Source organism: Festucalex cinctus, chromosome 3 (genome assembly GCF_051991245.1).
Source record: "Festucalex cinctus isolate MCC-2025b chromosome 3, RoL_Fcin_1.0, whole genome shotgun sequence".
Taxonomy (NCBI): domain Eukaryota; kingdom Metazoa; phylum Chordata; class Actinopteri; order Syngnathiformes; family Syngnathidae; genus Festucalex; species Festucalex cinctus.
The window spans coordinates 13,418,490-13,434,645 of NC_135413.1; the positions used below are offsets into that span (position 1 = coordinate 13,418,490).

General features: G+C 37.7%; 1 protein-coding gene across 3 annotated transcripts in view; it reads right to left on the reverse strand.

The window, feature by feature from the left end:
- The window catches only part of furinb (furin (paired basic amino acid cleaving enzyme) b), a 92,334-nt gene that overhangs the window by 18,087 nt on the left and 58,091 nt on the right, over nucleotides 1–16,156 (reverse strand). For all 3 annotated transcript variants that reach the window (XR_013282793.1, XR_013282794.1, XM_077515937.1), the window contains exons 7-9: nucleotides 11,382–11,470; nucleotides 8,714–8,886; nucleotides 1,350–1,562 (exon numbers count right to left, since the gene is read on the reverse strand). Coding sequence is in view for 1 of the 3 variants with exons in the window: in XM_077515937.1 (XP_077372063.1) it covers nucleotides 1,350–1,562; nucleotides 8,714–8,886; nucleotides 11,382–11,470 (475 nt within the window). In the remaining 2 variants the exon portion in view is untranslated. The remainder of the gene's footprint in view (nucleotides 1–1,349; nucleotides 1,563–8,713; nucleotides 8,887–11,381; nucleotides 11,471–16,156) is intronic.

Here is a 16,156-nt window from a genome sequence, read left to right on the forward strand (position 1 = left end):
ATTGTGGCACTACTAAAAGCCTTATCCATTGTAAAGCAAAACACAATTTAACAAGACAATTTATATACATTTTTATTTTTTAAAAAGGCCCTATGTAAAGATGGCATAAGAAAGGCAGCCTTGGTGCCTATAAAAACTATTTGACAATGGAACCATTACGAATTGGGTAAAAGAGCCTTGGAACCATCATGCAATAGAAACATCTGCAAAAGGGACAAACTGCTTATTCGAGACTTTTATGATCTGATGAATGAGCAATTTTTTTATTTTTTTTTTAAATGTATGTTTTGTATTATCACAGTTTTGGCAATGGCTACGTTCCCTGGTTTCGGCGACGTACACGTATTCTTGCACTTCTGGTGGTAACTCTTCCTACTCCATTAAGTAAACCATTTACGGGTTTTTCATTTTAAGAGCTCTGAGATCATAATTTGGGTAGAATTGTGGTTTAAACTATTATATTCAAAAATACACATTTTTAGAGTCAATTATTCTCGTGATTCGCATTGGAATGGGAATGGTTCAGAGCATTGGCCATCATTGGCCGAGCAATATGATGTAATATGATGTAATATAAGCAGTAGCTCTTGATCTTTTGGGTATTTTGACAAGCAAGTCACATGTTAAGAAACCTGTGAACTGTTTCAAATTGGGAAGAAAAGGTAAACTATGAATAACAATATATATATATATATATATATATATATATATATATATATATATATATATAATATTGATCAAACATTTATTATATCCATCTACCCATCTCTGTACCACTTATCCGACCTCACTAGTTGTTTCCTATCCATCTGTCAACATTTGCAGCTACATTTGGTTCATTCTGGGTATGAAGAATATCATATAAGGATACATTTTTTTAATATATATATTTTGAAGGGATGTCAGGTAAACCAAACTGCTAAATGAGGTACTACTGTCATTTTTTTTTAAAGAACAAAAACACTGATCTCTGGCGAAGAGAAACACGATGCTACCAGTACAAAAAGAAACAAAAGAGATTTGTTTTGACCGCCTGCGGCATGTCTCTCCTTAGAAAGGATTGATAGTTATCTGTTCCTTGTTCCTGAGGCAAGCGTTTCTTGACAAGTAGCTTCAAGGGGGCATGTTGCGGTATCATTGTCATCTTTGCTTCCTGTGTGTTGCACATCAGTCTCTCCTATATTCTGACAGCAGGGAGATTCCCATAATGCGCGTGAATGTTAAAAAAGGATGGATTTGGGATATAAGCTTACAACTTGAAATATAACATCAATGCGCTGACATTTACACTGTTTTTTGTTTCCTCTCATTCCAGCGTGGGTGTACATACTGTATTTGTGTCCACCTACTATCTGTTTTTCCCCAGGGTTTCCAGAGCTGAAGGTGGTGGCGAGGGTGGATGAGCAAGGCTCGCTGTACCACGGCACATTTCCAGATTGTGTGGTGCTGCTGATGGACAAAGTGTAGATGCTGTTGGTGTAGCCATCGCAGTTGCAGTTGTCCTGCTCTCTGCCGCCGTTTCCCGAGGCCCATACAAAAATGGAGCCCAGTCCGCCGCGTCCCTGAGGTAAAGAAAGAATGAACACATAATTCCAAATGACTGCACAGCAGTAATGCAGAGAGACAGCAGATTATGTCCCACTGCTCAAATCTCTTGTTAGTTACTGTACATAATGTCTCTCAGTATAACTCTTATTATCTTCTCATTTAAGCCACCATGTTATAAAACTGAAGATAAAAAGGGGAAAAAATAATTACAAAATCTACTCAAACTGACTATCTAGAGGGCATATAAATGCCAAACGATGTCTGCCAATGAGACTGTTTTGCTCCAATCTCCTAAAGCACAAACAGTATATCACCCATTCAATCTCATTAAGTGTACACTTTACAAGCAGGCTAACAGTCGTGAGGTGATTTATGTCTCATAATAAGAATATGACTGAAGTAACAAATGATGTACTTCCATCCATCCATTTTCTGAACAACTTGCTGGAGCCCATCCCAGCTGTATTCGGGTGCTGGGAGGGGTCGGCCCAGAACTGGTCACTAGCCAATCGCATTGCACACATAGAGTAGACAAACACTCACAAATACACTTGTGAACAATTTAGACCTCTGCACTGCGAGGTGGATGTTCTACCAGTTGGTCACCGTGCTGCATTATATACCGTACTTGGTCATTTTAACTCTTTGACCGCCAAAAATGTTGCCATTGTCATTTTAACTCTTTGACCGCCAAAAACGTTGAATAACGTTTAGTAAAATCACGATGTTTGCCGCCATAAACGTTAAGTGACGTCAACTACTTTTTTTTTTTTTTTTTTTTTAAATATATCAGTGGCCAGTGAAACCTCCAAGTGCAGTGCAGCCAGGTCAATGAGTTGTGAAATCAAAAACACCCACTAACTATGGCCAGCAGATGCAACATTGTATCTCTTTTCAATGGGCTGCTATGAAATTACTCAACTCACATCAAGTTTATTTAACCTTGCAGCGGTAGCTGCTCGGGCCCTAACTAGAGCTGCGAATTACAATGAATCATGACACAATCTGATGAAATAGAACGTTTTCAAGGCTGACGTGAATGATCAAAGCCTTTGTAACATTAAACCTAATTTGATGGAGCGTCACTAAACAAAAAATATTAGTATCAAAGTCACTGTTGTGGAGAAAATGTTTCTTTTCTTTCCAATTTTCGCTAAATGTCACTCAAATTACCTATTTTCAAATGGTGATTACTAAAGAGCGGAATAAGGTGGAAACATACTTTTTTTCTAATGAAAGAATGGAATGCGATCTTTCATGTGGTACCCATGTTGTATATGTAGCAAAAGAACACAATATTCTGTTTGCTTCGAAAAATGAGTTAAAATGCTCGAAATCCGCTGGCATTGGGGGGTGCTTTTTGATAATGTGTGGCAGTATAAGAGTTAAAAAGTGCAGTGTTATCATATTATTGTTCCATTTTATTACTATTTTTAAGAAACACCAACAATGTTATCTTGCATCTTATGTACAGAGAGCATTCTCGATCTAGCTTAGATGAGCTACAACAGATAAAATCTTGATTGAACTCAGCTGATAAGTCATTGTTTAACTCATTCACTGCCTTTGACAAGTATACTTGTCAATTGTATTTTTTAGAGCGGTGCTAAATGGGGGCGAATCTGAGCATGCTCCACTGTAAATATCAAACTTGGAAACAACTTTACTGATGCCCAACCACCGGTAGATGACATCATTGCCCCATTTTATAGGAAATAAACACAGTTTCAGAGTCCATGGGAGAAATGGCTGTATTTTGGCAAACCTACATTTTTCTGCTGTCAATTATAAAAGAACGGGACGGGACAAAAAGTAGGGAGTCTATTCTGTTATTTGGTAGATTCGGTTTATATATAATTATTGAATGGAATATCACGTGAGTATTGGAAATGTAAAAATTTTCTATAATGACTGGCAGTGAATGAGTTTTAACATACCATCTATCGTAAGTTGCTCAACATATTCATAATCATAATACAAGCAGGAACAAACAAGTAATAAAAAGCAGCAATTTGATTTGTGAAGTTTTAAGCGATTAATTGTGTCATTGTGTATTTTGATATGATTTAAGTGAATGGGCAATCAATCACAGTGTGCAAAAAGTTGCCAGTGACAATCATACTGATTGGTTGTTAGCAAATGCAAAAAGTGCTTGGGATAGAGGCAAATAAAATGGTATTATCGAGTGAATTAAGCAAAATGTTGCGTTTTACTTCAACTTGATTCTGTTTGTATGTTGAGCAATGTGCTGGATATGTTTGCATTTGATTTTATGAAACCATGACTGTGAATGTTGCACGTGCCTTCATGTGTGTGTGTTATGGCTACTTGGCACCTTTGGCCAGTGAGATGTTTTATAACCCTGGCCTCCCCACTGAAAAATGTTTGCCTACGCCCCTGTTTCAGAATCAATTTTTGAAATGTCCCTCTCTAAAAGGTGACAGAGTGATGTTGCACTTTCATACACTGATGGCCTATTTTCTCTCCAGATGCAGCTTGTAATAGCTGCAGGTCTATAGACCAGTTCTGTCCCTTTTGGCCACGATGGAATAAATGAAAGGGAATGGGCTCATCTGCTGTCAGCACTCAACAACTTTGAAATAACCTCAGTGAAAATGTCCTTTTCGTTTGAGCTATGTAGGCCTACGGTATGTTGGTCTTCAAAAGAAGACAATCTTATCTACTTATCTCTTTTATATGGTGGCAGTTGACCATCAAATCAAATTAATACCAAGCAGTAAAGACATAAGTTAGCAAAGAATTGCCGGCTGTTTGTTTATAAATTTAATGTGATGTACAGACCATTAGGCAGATTCCTATTGTTTCTGACAATCTATGTAAATATAACAAATCTATCACAGCCAACTTCTTACATTATGACCAATCTAGCAGGATTCAATACAAGAGCTCTACAAATTCAAAGATAAACAATTCAAAGATAAACAATTCAAAGATAAACAATGCTTAGTTTTGATGGATACTCAGTCATTTAACAAAATAGTAGTTTACAATAACTGGTTATTATTTTACTTCCCAGTGGTGGAGAAATGTACTGGATCATACTGAGAACCATTTCCAAATTTTTCAATATTTTGACATGCTTTTATGTTATTCAAATGTCTTTACAATTAAATGTAGTCTATGAAAAAGAAAAGAAATGTCATAATTTGACAATTGAAGAAAGACAAAATGTTCAGACGTCAAACACAAAATGTTATTGTTGGGCTAATAACTGACCTGTGTTCTGCTCTGCGCACACACAGACACACACAAAAATCCCTCAACAGCAGATGGGCAACTGTGAAAACACATTATTGCCTTTGTTTATAATAAAAGAAGCAGAAATACAGTGTGGTTGAAAATGTAAGGACAGGATTAGTGCAGTGCAGCCCTATAATAGGGATAAAGTGGATAATGGCAATACTGTCAAGTGGTGGGGTGAAATGCAACTGGCTTTTAAAAACAGTAGAATAGAAAGATACAATACAGTCTGTGGATATTTTGAAATATTATACACTTATACAGTTAAAGTAGAGTGGATATAGAAAGCCCAGAAGCCAAGAGTTTGATTTACAAAAGGTTTGTGCAAGCAAATGTGGGCACAAACTTGATTGCTCACACAAACAAATGTGGAAGCTTATCGCCTAACCGAGTGTACTCAGGATAGAAGAATTTAGCATGCTCATTGTGATTTATCTATCCGGAGACAAATTGTGATAGTTGATTTTGCAGGAGCAAACCAGCACTCACAGCAGTGCCAGCCGAGCCCAGGAAAAATGAGTGGTGGCGGGGAGAACTTTTCTGCTTGGGTAAACATTTTTTTAAATGCCAAAAACAAAAAATGTCATTACATATTGTCTGCTCAGCAATGTAAGTTTGGGGCTTCTGAATGATCTAAGGGCTGACTCGGAGCCAGTCATAGTCTGGAGTCATGCCGTATCCCCTATAACAAAAACTCCTTTCATCTTCCATTCCATATCCTTACGGGTCAAATTCTGGTTCTGCCTTCTCCCAGACAATTTTTCAGGTATGTGTTTTAAACATAGTGTTAGCAGGATGGGCGGATACAGGATGATACAGGATCAAACAATAGCTTTCTTTTCGGTAACCAAATTATGTTTGCCTTTTCCAATTCCACCACTACAAACTTCATTCTGTGCTTACAGTGCTGTCCCAGTTATTCCATGGTGAAATCCATCAAAGCTACTAAAAGCGCAAAACCCTCTTAAACATGCCTGTGTTCACTCAACACTTTTCACCTGTTGCCAACATGCATCTCTGCATACCATTTAGTTTGTTTATATGCTAATTACTGCAGTGCTCGAATCTAACTATTGTTCTGTATGGATGGCTGCTGCACTTTGAGGTATGCTTCATTTCACATGAGCGGATTTGTCTGCACTTCGGGCTTGCAAATAGCCCAAAAATATATTAGCATGAGACAATATTTCCCTTACAAATTTCAAGGACTAGTCAAAGGACAATTGACAACCTGAGCTGTTATTTCACAAAAGCTACCATGTGCAGGTGAGGGCCAGTTCAGGTATGCAATTTTATTACATCTTCACTGTCAAAAACTGTGGAGAGATAAAAACAAACAAACAAACACCATTTTTAGACCTTTTGCAGTTCTAATTGCATGGATACATTATGCTATAGTGCAGGGAGGCACAATTCATTTTCCAGAGGGGTGATGTAAGAAAATGGTTGTCGAGGGGAATTGCGCTAACCACAATTGTGTTCAATATGAATTTAATGTCTTAATATAAAGCAGTGAATTGTATTTTTTAATTAAGATAGTGCTTGCTAAACGTATTTATATAGCACTATTTAAAACAGTTACATCGCATTTCACAGACACAGATTTGCGGTGTGTGCGCGGATGGATAAAAGGCCAAGATTTGTGCATTGGAGAGGCCGTGTTGTGGAATGAGGAACGAGGAGCTCAGATATGTAGTGCTTTGTAAATAATCAACAGGATCTCGGAGTGTATTCTGAATTTTACTGGATGACAGTGGCAGGATGCAAGAACAGGGATAATGGGACCTCTGGCTAGTTCTTAGTTTCTGTACTTTGGATTAGCTAAAAGCTTTTTACACAAGACTGACTCTGGCAGGTGTAAAGGGAGTTACAGTAGTCCAACTGGGAGTAGATAAATGTGTGGCTTAATTGTTTAAGAACCAAATGGGGAAACATAGGCCTTGTTATACTATAATTAGGAAACAAAATCATAAACGGTAAACAGTCATATTGAATTTACAGGTGAGGACCACTGTTGATATTGCCACTTTTTTTTAAGCTCCTAAATATAGTGACAAAAAGTTAAGTTGACATCACTGAAGCCACAACAGCTGCTATTCGTTTGTACTGCCATGCGCATCAGAATAAACTCGCTATTTAAAAAAATAATAATAAAAGCACAGCACATTTTGCATTTTATTTTGACTTCATAAATACTTTGCACTGTGAAAAAAAACAGTATTTCCTGTACAGTTAATTTTTAGCACTCTTTTTTTTGAAGCAAGTCAAGCAAAACTGAATGCACTGCTTAGATGCAACTTGCAGTGGCACCGCTGGCGCAGTCACAAGCAGTTTGTGCCCTGAAGAAGACGGATACACGTCAATGCAACCAAAGACATTCAGTCAAACAGCCACCCTTATTATATATACACAACCATCTGATGATTGCTCACCACAGAATCCTCCATTCTGTGTGATATAAGAAACAGGATAGAAGAATACAACACGCTCCATTTTAAAATTATTACAGTAAGAGTTTGTGTATCTTGTTAATGGGCAATATGAGCAGACAGCTGTATAAAGTGTCAAGTTTATTTCCTTGTTGAATTTATTGCTGGATTACACTGGATCCCACAGGTCTGTATGATATCACGATATTGACTAGGAATGGGCAAGTACCCATATCAGGTATCGTATTGGACCGATACCATCGGTACGTACGATGGCACAGCCTCTTATGGCAATCAGAAATTTGAAATTAGAGGAATAGAAAACTTATTAATTTAATGCAATTTTAGGGGAAAATGCTATATTGGGATATATTGGTGTTTCTTTATAATTATATGTCATTGTTTTTTTCTTTGAATTTTATCAAAAGTCCTAGTGGTACTCAAGAGTTACGTACTCAAATGGTAATAACACCCTAAAAGACAAACAATTGGTATCGACCATCCCTAATATTTACATAGCTAGCCTGCATAGTCCAGAGAACAAACATTGTACTTGCTGTTCTAGGCATCTTTAACTCTTTTACTGCCACACGTTATCAAAAAAAAAAAAAAAAAAAAGACCCCCGCAGTGCCAGCAGATTTCGAGCATTTTAACTCAACTCATCTTTCAAGGCAAAAAGAATATTGTTTGCTTTTACTACATATACAGTGTTGGTACTAAATGAAAGATCGCATTCTGTTCTTTCATTAGAAAAAAAATATGTTTCTAATTTTCTACCTTATTCAATTCTTTACTCATCACCATTTGAAAATAGGTAATTTGAGTGACATTTAGCGAAAACTGAAAAGTTGAAAGCAAGGTTTTTATGAAAAGATACATTTTCTCCATAACGGTAAACGTGACAAAGGCTTTGATCATTCACATCATCCTTGAAAACGTTACATTTCATCAGATTCAGAATCCATATACCGGAAACTCATTGAAAAGAGATACAATGCTGCCATCTGCTGGCCATAGTTAGTGGGTGTTTTTGATTCCACAAACAATTGACCAGGCAGCGCTTCACTTAGACATTGCATTTCCCATTGATAAAAAATAAATAAATAAATAAATAAATAAACTAGGGATGTCCCGATCACACGATCGGAAACCAAGTCCCGTTCACGTAAGTTTCAACTGATCGGTATTGGGAGAAAATGATCGGGGTATTCATTTTTGGCAATTTTGTTTTAATAATTATTATGAATATATTATTATTATTTCTTATTATTATTGTTATCGTCAGATCTTCAAAATCATGCGGGTGCAAAAAAATGTGATCGGGACATCCCTAAAAAAACGTAGTTGACATCATTTAACGTTTATGGCGGCATCCACCATGATTTTACAAATCGTTATTAAACGTTTTTGGCGGTCAAAGAGTTAATATGTATGAAAAAGACTTCCCCGTCCAAGGTTATGTGGTCTGACTGACCTTGGTGATTCCCTGCTGGAAAGCCTCCTTGGCCAGCTTAGCAGGGCCGTCCAACGATTTGCCGTCGTCTTCTGGGCCCCAGCTGGCACTGTATATGTGAATATACTGGGGGTTGAGACCAAGAGAGTGCGCCTCCACCACATCTGTCACCTCCCCATCCAACATACGGACTCCTGATAAATGCACACACAGAGCAGCTCAGCGATTAAAGATGAGAAAGATGGAGGCAAACGAACAGCAGCACAATTTACACCCTCAGAAGGTAGAGATGTTAAAACTGAGGATGAAAGCCCAACCCCCAGGACTGTCTGCAACAATAGGAACAAACAAGTAGGATGTAAAAAAAAAAAATATTCCCACTTTTAATGAGCACATAAATGTCTCATACGTGATGATCTGACGGACAGCCACCTGGTAAACAAGAGTTCAGAGAGTCTGCAACAGAATGGTGTGCCCACAGGGTAGAAGCAAAATGACATCTTTAATCACACCTAAACACGCCACTGCCTGGCCGTTTGATGTGAGCTGCCTCAGATCAGTCCAGTGAACATTAATGGCAGCGGAGAGGTGTGAAATGAACCGCTTTCAAATGAAGTCTATTACTGGGACTAGACCCGTGACCTGAGACAAGACTGACATCCACATTACGACTTCAATAATCGATTCCAGACAACCCGCTGAGTCCCTCTGGCAGGGCTGCACACAAATAAGTAGTCTCACTGCAGGTGTGAGATTTGGTTTGCAAAGTTTGAATGCCAAGTAGCAAAGAGTGACACAGAGAAGATGTTTACTTGGTCATCATTACGTACAGACTGTGTTGCAGCAGCAAGCATAATTACTGTTGTTACATTTTTTTTTTTTACTTCCTGCAGCTCAGTGACACAAACACTGCTGTGTCAGTTCCCAGGAATGTCACTAAATCAGAAGTAGGTTGTAGTGCCGCTGATGAATTGAATGTGTGTTTGTGTGTGCTAGCATACGGAAAAGTGATGCAGGAGCAAACATTAATTGAGCCAATAATGTCAACTGCAGTGTTAAACTCTTATCACTTATCATTGCTCAGCAAGGATGCATTCATTACAGTGTCTCTTATTACACTCGTGAACATACCCAAGCAAAACACAGCAGCTCGTTAGCAAGCTCGAAGGACATGAACAAATTCACAGAGGATTAATTCCTGAAAAGCAGGGCCAGTATGTTGCTCCATGGGGAGACAAATTGTAATGAAGACAAAGAAGGAGAGTTTTGAGTAACATCTGGAATGGGGCTGATTCAAGTTCCTCAGGGCCGGCATGCAGCATACGGCTGGCTTCTATCATCATGCAAATTAACACATCATCTGATGCCAAAATGTACTACAAATCTCTTTCAATCCCTTAAAGGACATTTTCAGAAGCGTCTAAAAAAATGCATAAACCATTTTGAAAACATTGAAAAGTAACTGTATTACAGTTACATAAAGAGTTAATTAAGGATGACATTTTTGAGCAAGGATAATAAATTCACATTACATTATCATTATATTAGCACCACAAAGTAGATTCTATTCCACTATGGAGATTGACCTGATGAAATTGTATAATGCTCTGTACTTTATACACACATCATACTATTGTTGGAATCTGATAATACTTTTATAATCATATTATTCTTTGAAGTTTTCTTTACAGTAGACCTTACTGCAGTGGTGTCCAAACTACGTCCCGGGGGCCATTTGCAGCCCACTGTCCATTTTTCAGTGGCCTGCGACATATGCCAAAAATGGCATTTGAAAAATGTTTGGAGATGGTCAAAGTAAGAAGGGAGGGTATTGAAAAATAGGTGCCATTTAAGGTTATTTTATTTGACTAAAATTAATTTAAAAAAACTAAAAAAATAAAAAATTAAAATTCAAAAAACAATATTGTTACAGAAATAAAATAAAAACAGAAATGCTTTTTAAAAAAACGAAAACTAACAAACTACATTTTATGTTTACAAAACTAACTAAAATTAACAATAATTATAGCAAACGTACTTTGTTTTAGTCTTTGGTAATTAATTTAATGCATGAGCCTTTGGGGATGATTTTAAAGTTGATTTTTTGTAGATTTATTTTGATATGAACCGGAATAATGATGTTTGAAAGTACGTCACACAGAAGTGACGTCATCTAGCAGCAGCCAATAGAAAAGCACCAAAAGATGACGTTGCTCCCATGGTGTTTTTTAAAAATTGCGCACAAGTAATACACATTAAAAAAACAAAAAAACAAACAAACAAAAAAAACTAATACTATCCTGAAAAACTAACAAACTAAACTAAAACTAAGGATTTTTTAAAGAACTAAACTACCGGTAATAAAAACTAACAGAACCACCCTGAAATCTAATAAAAACTAACTAAAATGAAAAATTCCAAAACTATAATAACCCTAATGCCATATTACAAATAAATTAGTTTATATACTGTAGCATTTTTCTAAATATGCAAAAACACAAGTAAATTATTTGTACAATTTTTAGGACTAAACACAATTTATCTTCATAACATTATGTGGCCCTTGCGTCCTGATTTTCTGTATGTGGCCCTCAAATGACAAGGTTTGGACACCCCTGCCTTACTGATACCTGAAAGAAGACAAGATAAATAAGAGAATATCTCAAAATCCTTATTACGATGAACTCACCTCCAATTTTAGCATTATAGGCTACACCAATGCCACAGACACCATTGTTAGCTGCAGCTGCAACCTCTCCTGCACATCGAGTTCCATGTCTAAGAAGAGAGCAGAAATGAACGTCCATGAATGGCAACTCAACACAAACGATGTTTACAAGTGAATACTGAACAATTAAGGTCTGTCAGCCAATAGAGATAAGACCTTTTTCTGTTTTTCTTAGTGTTCGTTGTGAAACCCAGAAAGCCTGAAATTCACTTAACGGTACAACATCCTTTGATCTAATAGCATTTGCAATTAGAGGTGTATGTACCATAATGAGCAGATTCAGGCATAAAAACTCAACACTCTGTTGTATGTAAAATCAAACTGTAATAGGTTTTTCAGAGCAAGCAAAACCAAGAGGAAACTGAATAAAAGCATGCCGAGATTTTTTATGCCAAAGGCATTCACATCACGGATGAAATTTCTTTACTACTCTTCACTTTTCTATTTTCATACTATGTTTTATAATATATATACACCAAGCGCTCAAATGTTTTCAAATGCAGATTCATCAATGAAGCAATGACGACTTGACACCTTAGTTATTCATCTTAATTGTTAGCATGGAATTTTGGACAATCCTACAATTTTACAGTTCGCTGTTTTGTATAAATGGAACAGCAGGACAGCTGTGTGACATTTCACTTCTTTGGCATATTGCATAAAAAGTAATGTGGCTGTCCATAAAGTATTTTATAGGCCACACCAGACACTGGTGATTACTTTATCACATACCGACAATTTTATCGCCAATTTTCTGGTTCCAGGATGCTGGGATACAGTGTTAAATCACGCTCTGTAACAAAGCCCCCTACTGCTGGATTTTTTTTCTATGACAGGATCTTTGTCTAATGCAGTCTTGGGGAAGAACCTTTCTGTTCCCACATGACGTGCTCCAGTGCACAAGGCAAAATCCATAAAAGGGATTTTTAGAGCAGGGCAGTGCCATTGAGATGTCTTTATCTAGAATGCAGATAGGAGGCACTGTGGTTCAGTGGACAAGATCACCACCAGAAAGATGGAATAAAAGCTGTAGTTTTTGTTTTTTTTCCCCTGCATGTAAAGTAACATTATTGATGGTTTGTGGGTGTGAAACAAGTTGTTGTCTGAAACCAGTGGAAATAAGCTCAAACCCCCTCGACTGAATAAGTGATCTAGACAGATGACTTAAAAGTAGCAGTAAGGAACTTTTCACCCTGAATAAAATGAATTTCATAACTCTTTCTGATGAAACATCGACTTAAAACTAGTTGAATGGTACCTTTGCCATGGCCTGAGTGGGTCTGTATCATTTTTACTGGCAATGTTGTGGAGGATGGTAGGAACACTACCACGCAAAAAAACTACAAATGCGCTGACTTGCTTTATGGCATAGGTCACTTCCCCATTAACCCATTCATTACAAAGACAGAAAGTCAATTTGAATGTCGACGCACAATTACTGCTTTCCTGGCAAAAGCTGCAAAACAACTGAAAGGTTTTGTCTCAGGGGACAAAAAAGAAAAAGGGAATCTCCCCGGATAAAAGGACAGTCAGGGATCAACATTGGGATCAACACTGGCCCGGCTTTCACTCGCTGCGATGAGCTAAAAAAACGGCGCAATGCACTTGTTGTCATGGGAAATGTGGTCTTCCTTCAGGCGTAACATCAACACTTTTCTCCATATGGCACCACCATAATCAATGTAAATTGAAAGTTCCTTAGTGTTGCTTTAAGAGATCTCTGACCTAAACTTTTCTTCTGGACCAGGCATGAGAAAGTTAAGCTTTGATTTGATTTACCATTAAAATACTATGCATAAGTAATGCAATACAATAACTACCAATGGCGTAATCTGGCAAACTTCAAAACTACAGTAATCCAAATAAAATATCTATCACCAGTATCATCATGATATTGCTAAGAGATGTAGCCAAAGATGTTTTTAGACAAATACTAAAACTATTAAAAGAAAACCTGCTCTAACCATTAATACAAACTAAAAAAAGACAAAAAATGATACTATAATGAAAAATCCCAAACTATTATAACCCTGGCAAAGAGATATCAGAACTGTCCATCTTACAATGCAGTTATAGATGAAAGAGGGCAAGCCAACTCACCAACTACTGATCCCAATATCCAAAACTACCAAAAACTGTCCAAAAAACTACAAACAACTGCTGCGTTGTCTACAGCACTGCCATCCTCACACACGCACGTGCAGCATAACCGCTTCTACTACAATCCAAAGCAACATAGGTCAGTTAGACCAACACAGATAATCTCAGCCAAACAACACAATATCGATGATGAGTTGGCTAAAATCCGACTGAAAACTGCACGTAATTAGGCAATTGCAGCTTCTCATTAAAACTGGAAATACCAAATGCAAAAGGTTTTTCAGCAAAATGGTTTTGTGAGTTAAGGTAAAAACAGAGATACAAAAGATCTCAAGTTAAGAGCCATTATGGATTCAAAAGGGCTAGCATGTCTGAAAAAGGAGCTGGCTAGTTTTCTAACCCAGAAGACGCCCGGTTCAGTAAAACCCTCATCTCCGCCTGTGTGGCTACCCCGCCCACAAAACTCCGGACCACCGCGTTTGCGAATTCCTCCAAATGGCCACGTCTTCTTTCAATGTGGAAATTGGATGGATGTTTGAAACAGCTCCTTTGCCACATGAAATCATAGTGGAGGATAAGGAGTGAGGGGGGAACCTTGCGTGGGATGCGAACCCAGGATCTTCTGCTTACAGGGTGAGTGGGCTAACCACTACATCATTCTTTCATAAAGATTCATTGGTGCAAAGTTTATAATTGTAGTTTACACAAGTGTCAGCTGCAGCGCGGAACCTTTCTGGGAATTTAAGACGGCCAATTGTTATTGCACTTTGGCAGTGCAAATGTGAAGGATAATTGATTGCTTTGAATTCACTTGGACAGAATGTTTACTGATTAAAGGGTAGTTTTATCACTATCCTGCGAGCATGTGGGCATGTGTTTAGTCCGCGCAGGCGGTGCGGGGGTGGGTCTGCACCTAATGACATCATAGAGGGATCACCCACTTGTTTTCTCAGGTTGGGAGGGGCTGGTGCTTGGACAGCAGAATGACCTAGAACAGGGGTGGGCAAACTTGGTCCTCTGGGGCCGAGTTTGTCAAGAGTGGGCAAACTCGGCCCCAGAGGACAGAGTTTGCCCACCCTTGACGTAGAATTTCTCATAAAAGGCGAATGTAGGAAAACACCACTTTGGCGGAATTAGCATTATAACATGACTAAAAGCTCCAAAAAGTCGATTTTTCACATGACCAACCCTTTAATATAGTAAGATGTACATGGAACATTTGCATGTTGTTATATTACTTTTGTGTACCGTATATAATATTTAGAGTTACTACAATTGCAACATATTAGTGATGGTATTTATTTATTTTCAGTTTGTGTTCATGTCTGACCTGGGTAGCACATTAAATATTTTACTTAATTTTCATTTATTATATAAGATATAGTTCTGTTCCTATGGCGGAAGTTTGCAAGACAAGTTTGTTGTAAAACGTCTCCTAACATTACGTATGGGTCATTTGATCAGCGGCAGTAGTGTGTTTTGATAACTAAGGTGTCGAAATACAGGGAGCAATTAAACATCAGCCAATAATTGGACTGTTTTATTTCCAACTCTCTAAGCAACTGATCTCATTTTATGCTGCTCATGACCTGAGTCTGAAAATCAACAGAGAACAGTGAGGAAGTTGGTGTGCAGCCTTGTCGCCTGCAGCTCTGAGGCCCGCGGCACACCGAGCAACAAGGTCGAAAGCCAAGAAAATACAGTAGAGTCTGCAACTCAGACACACACTAATTTGGCCCTCCCACCATCTCACTTAAAAGGAAAAACTTTGACCGCTGGTCTTCTTATTGATGAACAGTTTTTTTAGGGCACTAAATATGCTGCACTGTATTATTATTATTATTTTATTATGGTTTAACCAAAAACAACATTGCACGATAGTTGAAGAAGATGATTGCCATGGTCATGACTTGACTGTAGATATGAATATTGCAATAATAGAAAGAGAATGAAAAAGTGACAAATAAAGGGATAGTGGCTCTTTGAGAAGCTGTTGGTGATGGCCCAATTCATTTACTACTCATGCATTTCCTTTACAAGACTCTCCATGCTTTGCTTTTCAGCCACGGTTACCTATGAAAAGATAAATACTCGGTTTGCTCTATCAAACCAATCAAAGAACAGAAAATGGTGAATTTAATTAATGGAACAAATGTTAGAATTAAGGGAGTTTAGTGCTTCTGATTGTATTAAGGCCAGTTGAGAAGTACTTTCTGGCCCTGACTGCTCACCATTGACACATACAGACCTGCCAAATCTCTATCTTGACAGCCACATCTGAACTAAATCACTGCACATTAATCATTCCCTAAATAATTTCTTAATGCAGGTGCCGAGCTTTTCATGGACACAATGTAACTGATGAACAATACACCAACATATCACAAATGTATTCTCCTCTAAATACATGCTACATCAGTCGCAGATCAAGTCTGTAAGATATAATGGGGCACCTTGGCAGACTTTCATTTATGATGCATAACACACAATACCCTTGCATCTGTTGTCTTTACCCAACGTTACTGTCTTTGAAATGTTATGAACACTGGTGAACAAATGTCAACAAAGGTCTCCAAACTCATTTTAATGAAAATAAATTCCTTTAACATCATACAACTGTCTTTTGATATGTGATG